Source organism: Procambarus clarkii, chromosome 30 (assembly GCF_040958095.1).
Source record: "Procambarus clarkii isolate CNS0578487 chromosome 30, FALCON_Pclarkii_2.0, whole genome shotgun sequence".
Classification (NCBI taxonomy): Eukaryota; Metazoa; Arthropoda; class Malacostraca; order Decapoda; family Cambaridae; genus Procambarus; species Procambarus clarkii.
This window is the reverse complement of record NC_091179.1, coordinates 30,521,874-30,534,837: the sequence shown is the minus strand read 5'-3', so window position 1 is coordinate 30,534,837 and position 12,964 is coordinate 30,521,874. Positions and strand designations below refer to the sequence as shown.

Sequence of the window (12,964 nt, the reverse complement as noted above, 5' to 3'; positions counted from 1 at the left end):
ACAAGACTCCTTGCTGGAAAACCTGCAGTTGGTGAAGACACGGGGGGAGACCATGGGTCTCGTTCTTAACCCCTCCAAGTGCGAAATTATTGCATCCAGTGAGGTAATTATTAGAGCAGTGAAATTAGTTTTACCAGAAGCCTCAGTCATTAAACCCACCGACAGCACACTGCTTGGAGCACCTCTGGGCCACAATGCCATTGCTGCAGTCCTTGACGAAAAGTTTAGAGACCTAAAGAGGATGGAAGTGAGAATAGGGAACTTGGACTCCTATGATGCCCTCTACCTTCTCACAAAGTGCCTTACCTTGCCCTGGCTAACATACTTCTTAAGGTGTGCACCCACTTTTGGCAACCCACTTCTAAATCAATATGATGAGCTCCTCAGGTCGATATTCAGGAAGGCGCTCAACCTAGATTTAGATGACAGTCAGTGGGACCAAGCAACACTCCCAGTGAGATTTGGGGGGATAGGCATACGAAAGGCAACTGAGGTAGCACTTCCAGCATTCTTATCCTCATGTACAGCAGCCAACGAATTGTGTAGTACTGCTTGTGTAGTACTGAAGTCAATATAGGTATTGGCTAAAGTTGAAATGCAAGTGTAGTCCCACACCAATTGTTTACCTTCTTCCAGGGGTTCACCGTGATTCCAACTGGGTGACCAACAGGCTCATCAGAGTTGCGGGACATTAGGTAACGGGGCTCTCTCTCTGCTGGACAACCGGCTGTGGTAAGGCTTCTCTTCATAATGTCGTTAACCTCGCCGTGTCTTGCATGCCATCCTCCTGTTCTTTAACAAAGAAGGCCATGCCGTCCGTAGTTGTCGGCCTCTGCCTCGTCGCAAATACACCTGTATTCAGTGTGGATTGGGGCAGCGAGGCGGAGAGCCACGGTAATTCGGATGGCCTGCGGTGTGAGACGGGTGCCGGTTGCTGACATTGGGATTGCTAATAGGAAATCACCTGCATGGGGAGCTGCTACAGCTCTAAGTCGGGCAGTGTCATGTGGTGTTGTCGCAGCTTCTAGCAAAGTCGCAGCTTCTTGGTCGGCAATGGGGCGATCCCAGCTGGATTGCTTATGGGCTTCAGAAGGCGGTGGTTGGGGTACTGGTCCTGCGAGAGAGACCCATTTGGTGGTGCAGTCTGTTAGCTGGATCATGTACCCCTGCCTGTTGAACTAGGTGCTCAGGTAGAATTTCCTTCACCAAGTTGTCAGACCCCCACAGAAGAGGACAGGAACGCTGGTACAGCAATTTGTGTTGGTGTGCGCACGCCAAGGCCCCCGAGTCTGACAGGAAAGGAGGCCTGTTTCCACTGTGAGTCGCTGAGGGAAAGATTGAGGGCTTTTTATAGTGTTGATTTAAGCAAGCTGTCGTACTCTTCTAATTTAATATTGTTGAAAGATGGCGAACATCTAAGAAAGTAGTTCAGCCTGGGGAGGGACAAGCATCTGGTGATGAGGTAAAGTGCATCATGAGCATCGATGTCTTCAATCCTCTCGTTCATCCTCTTCAGGTCAGTGATCTTCTTACCAAGGACCCCGTCGATGGCATTCCTTCCAAGAGGAGCACCTAGGAGTTTGCTGCCTCAGGGCTGGGTGTATGAATTTCAGGCAAAATAACCTTTATTTGCTCTATTATGTGCTGGTTGATGGAGGTTATTTCGCACTTGGAAGGGTTCAGGGTAAGGCCTAGGCTTGCTCCTTGCTCCTGAATTAATCTTATGTCGTCCAAGAGTGAGGCTGGGGAGCCGGCTAGAGTACCATCGTCCAAAAACAAATATTGAGCTCACTGGACAGGTTTTTGGTGACTTCCTTGATGACTAGGTAGAAAAGAAAAGAAGCAAGGGGGTCACCCTGTTGGACACCTTCTTGTGATTCAATTTCATGTTCCCCCTAAAAAAGAGTTTATATATATCTATATCTATATATATATATACATATATGCGAACAAGCCTGAATGGTCCCCAGGACAATATGCAACTGAAAACTCACACCCCAGAAGTGACTCGAACCCCGTCGTGTTATATATACATATATATATATATATATATATATATATATATATATATATATATATATATATATATATATATATATATATATATATATATATATATATATATATATATATATATATATATTATTAAATATGACCGAAAAAGTAAGATTAATAATTCTAACACGAATTTTCTCAATCTTTCGTACATTTCTTTTCACTGTTGGTGGTAATTCAAAAATCAATTCTCCAAAATTCATTTTTATTTCTAATCTGACGCGACACTTGAGCGCATTTCGTAAAACTTATTACATTTTCAAAGACTTTAGTTAACACATACACAACTGAATAGAACTTACACATCTCCGATTTTTTTATATCTACATTTGAGTGAGGTGGATGGGGTGAGGTGGTATTAATAGGGTATTAATTTTATCAACACAAGACAGAACACGAAACAATGGGTATTGAATGAAAGTGATTGTAGAAAGCCTTTTGGTCCATATTTCTTGATGCTTCTATATGGGAGCGGAGTCTTGAGGTGGGTAGAATATAGTTGTGCATTAGTTGGCTGTTGATTGCTGGTGTTGACTTTTTAATGTGTATACACATTATATACATGTGTATGTATGTACATGTCTTATGTGTATACATGTGTATACACATAAGCAAAACGCCCGTAATTCCAAGTCGAAAATCCAGAAAATGTTAATGGAGCCCTGTTGCTTATGCATCGTTAATCGCCAGGAAAGAGATGTTGTTGTCTTGCCTATATACTGAGTTCTTTGAGGCTTACAGTCCCCAAGTGGGCATTTGAAGGCATAGACGACATTGGTCTCTTTTAAAGCATTCTGCTTTGTGTCTGGAGAGTTTCTTATGAGTAGGTTGGCCGTTTTCTTGGTTTTACAGTAAATCGTCAATTGTATCTTCTGATTTTTGTCTGTAGGGATAACGTTTCTATTAACAATAATTTTCAGGACCCTTTCCTCCGTTTTATGAGCTGTGGAAAAGAAGTTCCTGTAAAATAGTTTAATAGGGGGTACAGGTGTTGTGTTAGTTGTCTCTTTAGAGGTTGCATGGCGTTTCTCCTTCCTTCTTATGATGTCTTCAACGGAACCATTGGAGAAGCTGTTGTTGACAAGGATCTGCCTTACCCTACAGAGTTCTTCATCGACTTGCTTCCATCCTGAGTTGTGGCTGAGAGCACGGTCGACATAAGCGTTAACAACACTCCTCTTGTACCTGTCTGAGCAGTCACTGTTGGCATTGAGGCACATTCCTATGTTTGTTTCCTTAGTGTAGACTGCAGTCTGGAAACCTCCCTCCTTTACATGACTGTTACATCTAGAAAGGGCAGCTTCCCATCCTTCTCCATTTCGTAAGTGAAACGCAACACAGAATTCCGCTCAAATGCCTCCTTCAGCTCCTGCAGATGTCTGACTTTAGGTACCTGTGTAAAAATGTCGTCAACATACCTGCAGTATATGGCCGGTTTCAAGTTCATGTCGACTAAAACCTTTTGTTCGATGGTACCCATGTAGAAGTTCGCAAACAGGACTCCTAGGGGAGAACCCATTGCGACCCCATCTACTTGCTTATACATGTGCCCATCCGGGCTCAAGAAGGGTGCCTCTTTAGTACAAGCGGAATAGTTTCATTAGAATGTTTTCTGATATGTCAAGAGAAGTACAGGCCGGATCATGATACACTCTGTCCGCTATCATCCCGATTGTTTCATCCACAGGTACGTTGGTAAACAGCGATTCTACGTCCAACGAGGCTCTTATCCCTATGACCCGTGTTCCGCACAGTAAGTCAACAAATTCCTTTGGAAACTTCAGGCTGAAGGCGCAAGGGACATAAGGAGTCAGCAAGCCGTTGAGTCGCTTCGCCAGTCTGTACGTGGGTGTGGGTATCTGGCTGATGATTGGCCGAAGTGGGTTTCCAGGCTTCCAGGGGACCATTCAGGCTTGTTTGCATTTGTGTTCCTCACGTGTGCCTCAAAGAATGAGGTGATTTGATAAAATGTTGTGCCCATGATTTCCATCCGAGAGCCGGCGGGGAAGTGGTTCAAATAGCTTCGGCTATCACCTCCTTATGTCCGGTCGTGATGGTCAAGCGGATTAAGGCGTTCTGTAGTTACCAGTGCGTTGCTCCTGGGAGTATGGGGCATAGCATTTTATCAAATCACCTCATTCTTTGGGGCACACGTGAGGAACACAAATGCGAGCAAGCCTGAATGGTCCCCAGGACTATATACAACTGAAAACTCACACTCCAGAAGTGACTCGAACCCATACTGCCAGGAGCAACGCGACTGGTATATACAGGACGCCTTAATCCGCTTGACCATCATGACCGGACATAAGGAAGTGATAGCCGAAGCTATTTGAACCACTTCCCAGCCTGCACTCGGATGGTAATCTTGGGCATAGCATTTTATCAAATCACCTCATTCATTGGGGCACACGTGAGGAACACAAATGCGAACAAACCTTAATGGTCCCCAGGACTATATGCAACTGAAAACTCACACCCCAGAAGTGACTCGAACCCATACTGCCAGGAGCATACTGGCTGTGGGTGCCGTAGTGGAAGTTAGTGCATCCCCGGCTCTTGCACCTCAGCCTCCCCTGCCTGCCTCGTCTCCAGTCGAGTCTCCAGTTGTGTCTCCTGTGATGTGTGATCTCGTGACTCCAGACGTCGAGGTTGCGCCTCGGCCTATACTGTCTCCGGCAGCTGTCTTCGACCGTCGATGTGCACACTGTGATGTCTCCTGCGGTGTGTGGTCCTGTTCCCCGGGTTGTTGAGGCTGCGATGTTGAGTGATCGTGCGCTGCGGGGAGTTGTGCGAACAACCAGTGGTTCTGCTACGGTGCTTCCTGGCGGGGGTGATAATTCCGACGATCTGCGACCTGCGTCCAAGCGTTCGCGGCGAGATTTGAGTCTGTCTCCGCCTCGTGATGAGGCCTGGGCTGACGTCAGGGAATTTGAGGGCTCCGGAAGTTCGTCTTCTGTGGATGGTGATGCGTGCGACGCTGTTGGAGTGCCTGCGGCTCCTATGGGCCGTGTTGCAGCGGTGATGGGTCCTGTGGTGGGAATGTTGCCTGGCCTTGGTCCGGTGTCTTCTCCGGCTGCCTCCGCGTCACCAGTTGCTGGTTCCCTGAATTGGGAGTTGTGGCACCGGCCGAGATTTCGGGAGAGAGAGGGGACTTGGTGCTGGTTCTTAAAAATGCTTCTGTTCCGGCGGCCTCCGTGCCTCTTGCGTCTATGTCTGTGCCTTTCGCGCTTTTGCCCTCTGCTCAGCTGTCCTTTGTTACTCCGCCCCCTGTGGTGTCGGCCCTTGCACCATCGCCCTCTGTGATTGCATCCCCTGCGACTCCGCCCGCTATGTTGCCGGCCTGTGTCCGGCCGACTCCTGTGCTTTAGTCCCGTGTGGCTCCACTGTCTGTATCAAAGCCCTCTGTGCGGCCTCTTCCCGTGCCTACCGCCCCCGTGGTGGAGGGCGCCGAGCTGGATGTTCCTGACTTCATGTATCGATCGCGAGGATCACATAGTCACGTTAACTCGCCTACTGAATTGAGGGCACAGTGGGATGCCTACAGGAAGAAGTACCCGCATCGTTTCTATCCGGCTAAACATGAAGATGATTAACTGAGTGTGTGGTTCTTGTTTTGTGTTGCTTTATTTATTTATTTGTTTTGATGAGCTATGTGATACGGGTTATTTGTTTTCCTGTTTTCTTACCTAGTTATTGCTGGGTTATAATGCTCTTGTGTTTTTTCTTTTTTTGACTGTATTTCATTGTTACCAATGTTGAAGATTCCATTCTGTGTTATGTATGAATTTTGTTTGTGTGTTTTCCTGTTCTACTGTTTGTCGGTGTGTTTCTGCTTTGTACATGTGAATGATGCTGATGATGTTTTCCTGTTTTGTTGTATTTGGGTTTCCAAAATAAAAAGAAAAAAAAATAAACTATGATAGGCAGACTGTACACTGTGCATCCCAATCAGGATGAATGCTTCTTTCTTCGCATGCTGTTGGTAAATGTGCCCGGTCCAACGTCTTTCCAGCCATGGCGATTTGTCAATGGCGTAACACATGCCACTTTCTGTATTCCATGCCAAGCTCTGAATTTATTGGAGAACGACCTACACTGGGGTGAATGCATTAATGACTCGTCCAACACGTCACATCCAAATCAAATTCGTGCATTGTTTGCAATCATATTGACAACCTGCTCTTCTTCATCTCCAACAGAGTTATGGGAGAAATATAAATCGCATATGGCTGTAGATATTTTCCGTCGAATAAGCAAGGAAAATTCAAATATGAATATGGATTTCACAGCAAAAATCTACAACGAAGTATTGATAATCAACGAAGATATGTGCTTAGAAATCGTGAACTAAGTTCTCAATCAATTGGAAATGCCATCACCGAATCGATCTGCTGCTGCTTCGTTAGATGTAGAATTGCGTCGTGAACAAAATTACAATTCGGGTGATATGTTGGCATATGTGCAATCAAATATTCCTAAGCCAACGCTAGAGCGAAAAGGCATTTACAGTCAAATAACTCAAACTACCAATACCGGGCTTGGAGAAATCTTCTAAGATACGCCAAGAGGAACTGGTAAAAGCTTCCTAATTAGATTGATTCTGGCAGCATTTCGATCCCAAAATGGCATAATCTTAGCTTTTGCAACGTCCGGAATAGCTGCAACATTGTAACCAGGTAGAAGAACTGCTATTTCGGCTTTGAAATTGCCATTGAACATGCAATTCATTGAAACTCCCACGTGCAACATTTCCAAACGATCCGGCATGGGAAAAGTATTGCAGAAATGAAAACTTATTTTTTGGGATGAATGCACATTGGCCCACCAAAAAAATCGCTCGAGGCTCTTGATCGATCATTTCAAGATTTACGTGGAAACATCAGGCTATTTGGGAACTCATTAATATTGCTTGTAGGAGATTTCGGGCAAACATTACCTGTAATTCCTCGATTGACACCAGCGGACTAAATAAATGCTCGACTGAAATACTGTATTTTGTGGCGCCACATAAAGACGTTAAAATTAACTACAAATATGCGTGTCCAGCTGCAAAACGATCCATCAGCTGAGATATTCTCACATCAATTTATGAAAATTGGGAATGGAAACATGCCGGTTGATCTGACCTCAGGACGAATTTCATTGCCTCAGAACTTCTACAATTTAGTGACGTCAAAAGAAGAATTGGTTGAGAAAGTATTTTCCATTATTCAAACCAATTATAAGACTCACGATTGGCTGAGTGAACGAGCTAATCTTGCGGCCTAGAACAAAGACGTCTATGAACATAACAATATTACTCAGTCTAACATCCAAAGCGGGACAGTCACGTACAAGTCCGTTGACACTGTTGTGGAAGCAGATGAAGCGGTTAATTATTCAACAGAATTGTTGAATTCACTCGATCTGCCAGGGATACCATCACAAGAACGGCAATTGAAAATCGTATTGCCAATTATCATGTTGCGAAATATCAACCAGCTAAAACTTTGCAAGGTCACGCGCCTTGCAGTAAAAAAGATAATCAGCAACGCCACAGAAGCAACAATCTTGACAAGACCTTTCAAAGGTGAAAATGTCCTCATTCCTCGCATTCCTATTATTCCAACAGATATGACATTTCAATTTAAGAGATTGTAATTTCCAATTTGATTGGCATTTGCAATCACCATCAACAAAGCTCAGGGCCAATCTTGAGAATTGTGCAGATTATATCTAGACACGGATTGCTTCTCACATGGACAATTATATGTTGCGAGTTCTAGAGTCGGCAAATCAGACAATCTCTATATCTTCACAGACAATAGAACAACAAAAAATATTGTTTTCCCACAAGCATTGTTATATTAAACAAATTAGAACCTTGCACTTTCTCTTTTCTTTCTTACCCATTTAAACCAGGTTCAGCCACAGCAACACGAGGCGGGTACAGCTAGTATATAATATAAATAATTACCTTAGAAAACGGATTGAAATATTTTTCTGTTAATCCTAATTGTCAGTTCTGTCAACAGGTGGCGTTGTTGACTCCAGCCGCCAGCTTGGCGGAGTGACGTACTGGAGATTCCTGTCTAATGGCTATGCAACCCTTACGAGTGTCAACCCTTACGAGCTTACAAGGGTTGACACTCCCGGCCGTTTGATTATTCTGACTCTTGTTTTCGTGAGAAGTGTTTGGTTTAAGTTTTCCTCTACTTATTGCTTCGTGTTTCGTGTGAGGAGGCTGTACTTGTGATTCAGACTTTCTCGTGATAGTAAGTACAAATGATTACGTTCGTGGTATTAAGAATCCAGTGATTGGTTGAAGTAGGTAAACAAATTTAATGAGGCGTGCTACATGTGTATGGTCTTAGGAAGGTTTACATTAATTGTTAATGTATTGTGGTATATTGTCTGTACACATAAATGCTACTATCGATGAGTTTGAGTAATGTGAAATTTTAAGACCTATGATACATAATCAAAATAAACAATCTTGCCCCCATATAGTTTAAAACCTCCAGTTATTGCTAAAGACTATTAATGGTTCGTGTTGGATTGTATAAATAGATGCAGGGAAGAAAGTACGTGATGCTGGCGTTCCTGGCCGTGATCCATCTTTGTGTACACCACACTACTGCCATTCCTGCTACATTAACAAAATCTGCAACTTTAGAGGTTCTAAATACTACCGTTGTGAAACCCACGAAGCTTGCCGACCTTGGGAAAGCAACCGTAAATGCTACCACAGCATCACGCGCTGTAAACTTGACTGCATCTACAAATATTACATCAAATAAGACGGATACTCCCAAACCTGCCCACACTGTGAAGGTCAGGCAAGCGTCAGCGGACGGTTCTCCAGTTGTGTCCACCCCAGTAATTGCGTGAGTAGAATTTTCTTTGTGCAGCATTGACCTTGTATGTACATATATTACAGAATTGTTGATAGATAATCCACTTATTTTTCCCCAGTGGTCGCAGAGTGGCCTTCTGTGTGACGAAAGCTACAGAAAGACTTAGTGCCTTCGCTCACATTCACTTCAGGGTAAGCAGGAAGCTTGGCTTAGCTGTTTTGTATTATCTAAAAGATACCTTGGTGTGTAAAGTTCAGAAACTACTTAAACTTTACCCACAGGACGTCTTGACTAACGCAGGAGCCGGATGGGATCCAGCAGTCAGCGAGTTTGTTGCTCCCTATGACGGACATTACTTCTTCATATTCCACGCTATAGGAGCGAATGCCAGTGACTTCACGTGAGTTAATACTTGTAATTTTTGGGGCATTTCAATTTTTTTTTTTTTATTTATGACTAGCTGTACACACAAAGCGTTGCCGTGGCTCAATCTGGATAAATGGGGAAAGAGAACGCGCCCGTTTCTAATGTTTAATTATCAATGCTTGTGGGAATACAATATTTTTGGTTAGTCTGTGAAGATAGTGTCTGATTTGCCGACTCTTGAGCTCTCGACATATAATTGTCCATGTGAGACGCAATCCGTGTTTACATATAACTGCACAATACTAGATGAGCCCTGAGCTTTTGTTGAAGATTGCAAACGCCCATCGAATTGGAAATTACAATCTCTTAAATTGAAATGGCATATCAGTTGGAATAATAGAATAATAGGAATGAGAGGAATGAGGACATCTTCATATTTGAAAGTTCTTGTCAAGATTGTTGCTTCTGCAGCGTTGCTGATTTTTTTCTTTTTTTTTTTTCCTTTTTTTTTTTTTTTACTGAAAGGAGCGTCACCTTGCCAAGTTTTGGCTGGTTAATACTTCGCAAAATTATGTTCGCAAAATGATTGGCAAGCAGATTTTAAGTTGACGTTCATGTGATGGTATCCCTGTCAGATAGTGAATTCAACAATTCTGTTTGATAATTAACCGCTTCATCTGCTTAAATTGTCGACGGACTTGTACGTGACTGCCTTGCTTTGGATGTTAGACTGAGTAATATTATGTTCATAGACGTCTTTGTTCTTGGCAGCAAGAATGGCTCGTTCATTCGGCCAATAGTGAGTCTTATAATTAGTTTGAATATTGGGAAATACTTTTTCAACCAATCCTTCTTTTGACGTAACTAAATTGTAAAAGTTCCGAGGCAATGAAATTCGTCCTGAGGTCAGATCAACCGGCATGTTTCCGTTCTCTACTTCCATAAATTGATGCGAGAATATCTCTGCTGATGGATAGTTTTGCAGCTGGACACGCACATTTGTAGTTAAATTTAACTTCTTTGTGGCGCCACAAAGTAGAGTATTTCAGTCGAGCATTTTAGTCGGCTGGTGTCAATCGAGGAATTACAGGTAATGTTTGCCCGAAATCTCCTGCAAGCCATATAGTTTCCAAATAGCCTGATGCTTCCACGCAAATCTTGCAGTGGTCGATCAAGAGCCTCAAGCTTTTCTATGGGCCATTGTACAATCATTCCAAAATAAGTTTGCATTTCTGCAATGCTTTTCCCATGCCGGATCCTTTCGAAATGTTGCACGAGGGAGTTTCAATGAATTGAATGTTCAATGGCAACTTGAAAGCCGAAATGGCAGTTCTTCTACCTGGTAGCAGTGTTGGAGCTACTCCGGATGATGCAAGAGCCAAGGTTATGCCATTTTGGGATCGAAATGCTACCAGAATCAATCTAATTGGGGAAACTTTTACCAGTTCCTCTTGGCGCATCTTAAATTATTTCTCAAAGCCTGTAATTGACAGTTTAAACTATTTGTAAATGCCTTTTCGCTAAAGAGTTGGCTTAGGAATATTTGAGTGCACATAAAACGAATAACCAGAGTTGTAATTTTGTTCACGACGCAATTCTACATCGAACAAAGCGGCAGCAGATAGATTCGGTGATGGCATTTCAAATTGATTGAGGACTTTGTTCATGATTTCTAAGCAAATACCTTAGATGATTATCAATGCTTCGTTGTAGATTTTTCCTATGAAATAAATGTTCATAATTTAATTTTCCTTGCTTATTCGACGGATAATATCTACAGCCATGTGAGATTTATATTTCTCCCATACTGAGATGGAGAGAAAGCGGTCAATGACTGCAAAAAATGTACGAATTTGAATTGTATGTGCCGTGTTGGACGCGCATTAATGCATACATCCCAGTGTCGGTCGTTCTCCAATGAATTCAGAGCTGGACATGCACTACAGAAAGTGGCATGTGTAATGCCTTTGACAAATCTCAATTGCTGGAAGGACATTGGACCAGGCACATTTACCAACAGCATTGGAAGAAGCATTCATCTTGATTGAGATGAATGGTGTACAGTCTGCTTATCTTAGTTTATTTAAATATGCCAGGCTGTCCGTAGACTTATCTTGCTTGCGTCGTTCAAATGATTTTCTACTGGCTTTCATGTAATACGTAGTCGCTTCCGAATACAAGAGTGTTTTCGCAAACTCGTAATTTTGACATAACGTGTAGTTAACGTTGTACTCGGTGGATTCATAGCCGTTTGTTGCACATTTCCAGCTGTGAAACACTTATTTTTTTGGAGGACAAAATGGACGACAAATACCAATTTAAATTAAAAATGAAAATAAATCCCAATGTATCCATATGCAATCAATCATTGAAATGGCAATGTAACATATATTTTTTGCATATCGTATGTTACTCTTGCATGCAACAGATGGCGCTGTTTGATAAAAAAAAGCATGTTTTTTACCTGTCACAGGTGTGGCATCTAAATGGTAGGTATATTAAAACGTATAAAACGCATGTATTCGAATGAAACTGTCAAAATTTCAAAGCAATTGGTGAAGAATTTTCGGAGATTACAGGGTGTTGCTCTTGCATCCTACAGATGGAGCCGTTTAAAAAAAAAAATTCCTGTCACAGGTGAGGCATGTCTAAAGTGGGTATATAAAAACACTCTCCTATTCAAATGCAATGTTGTCAAAATTTCAAAGCAATCGGTAAAGGGGTTTTAAAGATTTCCCTCGCATGGAAAAACACACGAAAAAAGAAAAAAAAAAAAAAAAAAAAATCAGTCACCGACGTGACGCCTATATATATAATGTATATAAAAACCCAATTGGATGCCAATGGAACGTAGTATGAAAATTTCAAGGCAATTGGTCAAGAACTTTCAGAGATTAGCGATTTTGAACAAACGAACATTTAAATTTTTATCTATATAGGATTACAACTAACTTGATTTTTCCTACCCAGGATGTCTTTAACACTGAATGGTATGCCCAAGGTGACAGCATATGGAACTCTAACTACTTTTGAAGATGGCTCCAATTCTGTCGTCTTGGCATTGAAGGCGATGGATAAAATCTCCTTAGAGCTGCATCAGGGCGCCATATATGAACACCCCGGCAATGAGTCGTACACTTCCTTCACTGGCTTCCTCCTCTCCAGTGTGTAATGAGTGCTTAAATATTTACTTTTGTTTCCTGAATAAAGTTTGAAGTGATCTTTAATGTTTAAGTTTCAAATACCTGAAGCTAGGAATGTGCCAACATTTACCTTTTTTTAATTTATTAAAGGTGAATGTTCATGATCACATCCTAGATAGCCTTCCACGCAGTTCTCTATCTCTGCTGTAAATTATATTGTTAGAATAGAAAAAGTCTAGGTATCTGAAGCAGAAGTCCTATAGATTAACTACCCCTACGGCTTCGTCTATGGTACGTCTTTAGATTGGATTTTAGTCCCTATAATATCGCTTCTCTATAGTAAAAAAAAGTTATTATAACCATTTTATTTTAGTTTTGATTAGTTTTCTTTTGAAGGTAAAACTAGCTTCTACACTGGAGGTGTAACATTACACCTCCAGACATGATACCTAGAGGTGTAATGATAATGGGCTCTACCTTGTAGAGTGTACTTGCTTATGAGGTAGCGTCCCTCAATGATGTCGCCTTGTGGCGTAGGGCTCGCGTACACCTCCTTGGGAT

At 42.3% G+C, this 12,964-nt stretch overlaps 1 protein-coding gene across 1 annotated transcript; it reads left to right on the top strand.

Moving 5' to 3' along the window:
- Nucleotides 1-8,164: 8,164 nt before the first annotated feature.
- Nucleotides 8,165-12,481, top strand: LOC138369865 (caprin-2-like). Its single transcript, XM_069333608.1, has 5 exons — nucleotides 8,165-8,312; nucleotides 8,608-8,924; nucleotides 9,013-9,085; nucleotides 9,176-9,294; nucleotides 12,231-12,481. The coding sequence occupies exons 2-5, from the start codon at nucleotides 8,608-8,610 to the stop codon at nucleotides 12,430-12,432; spliced, it is 711 nt and encodes a 236-aa protein (XP_069189709.1). The 5' UTR covers nucleotides 8,165-8,312; the 3' UTR covers nucleotides 12,433-12,481.
- The last annotated feature ends 483 nt before the right edge of the window (nucleotides 12,482-12,964 follow it).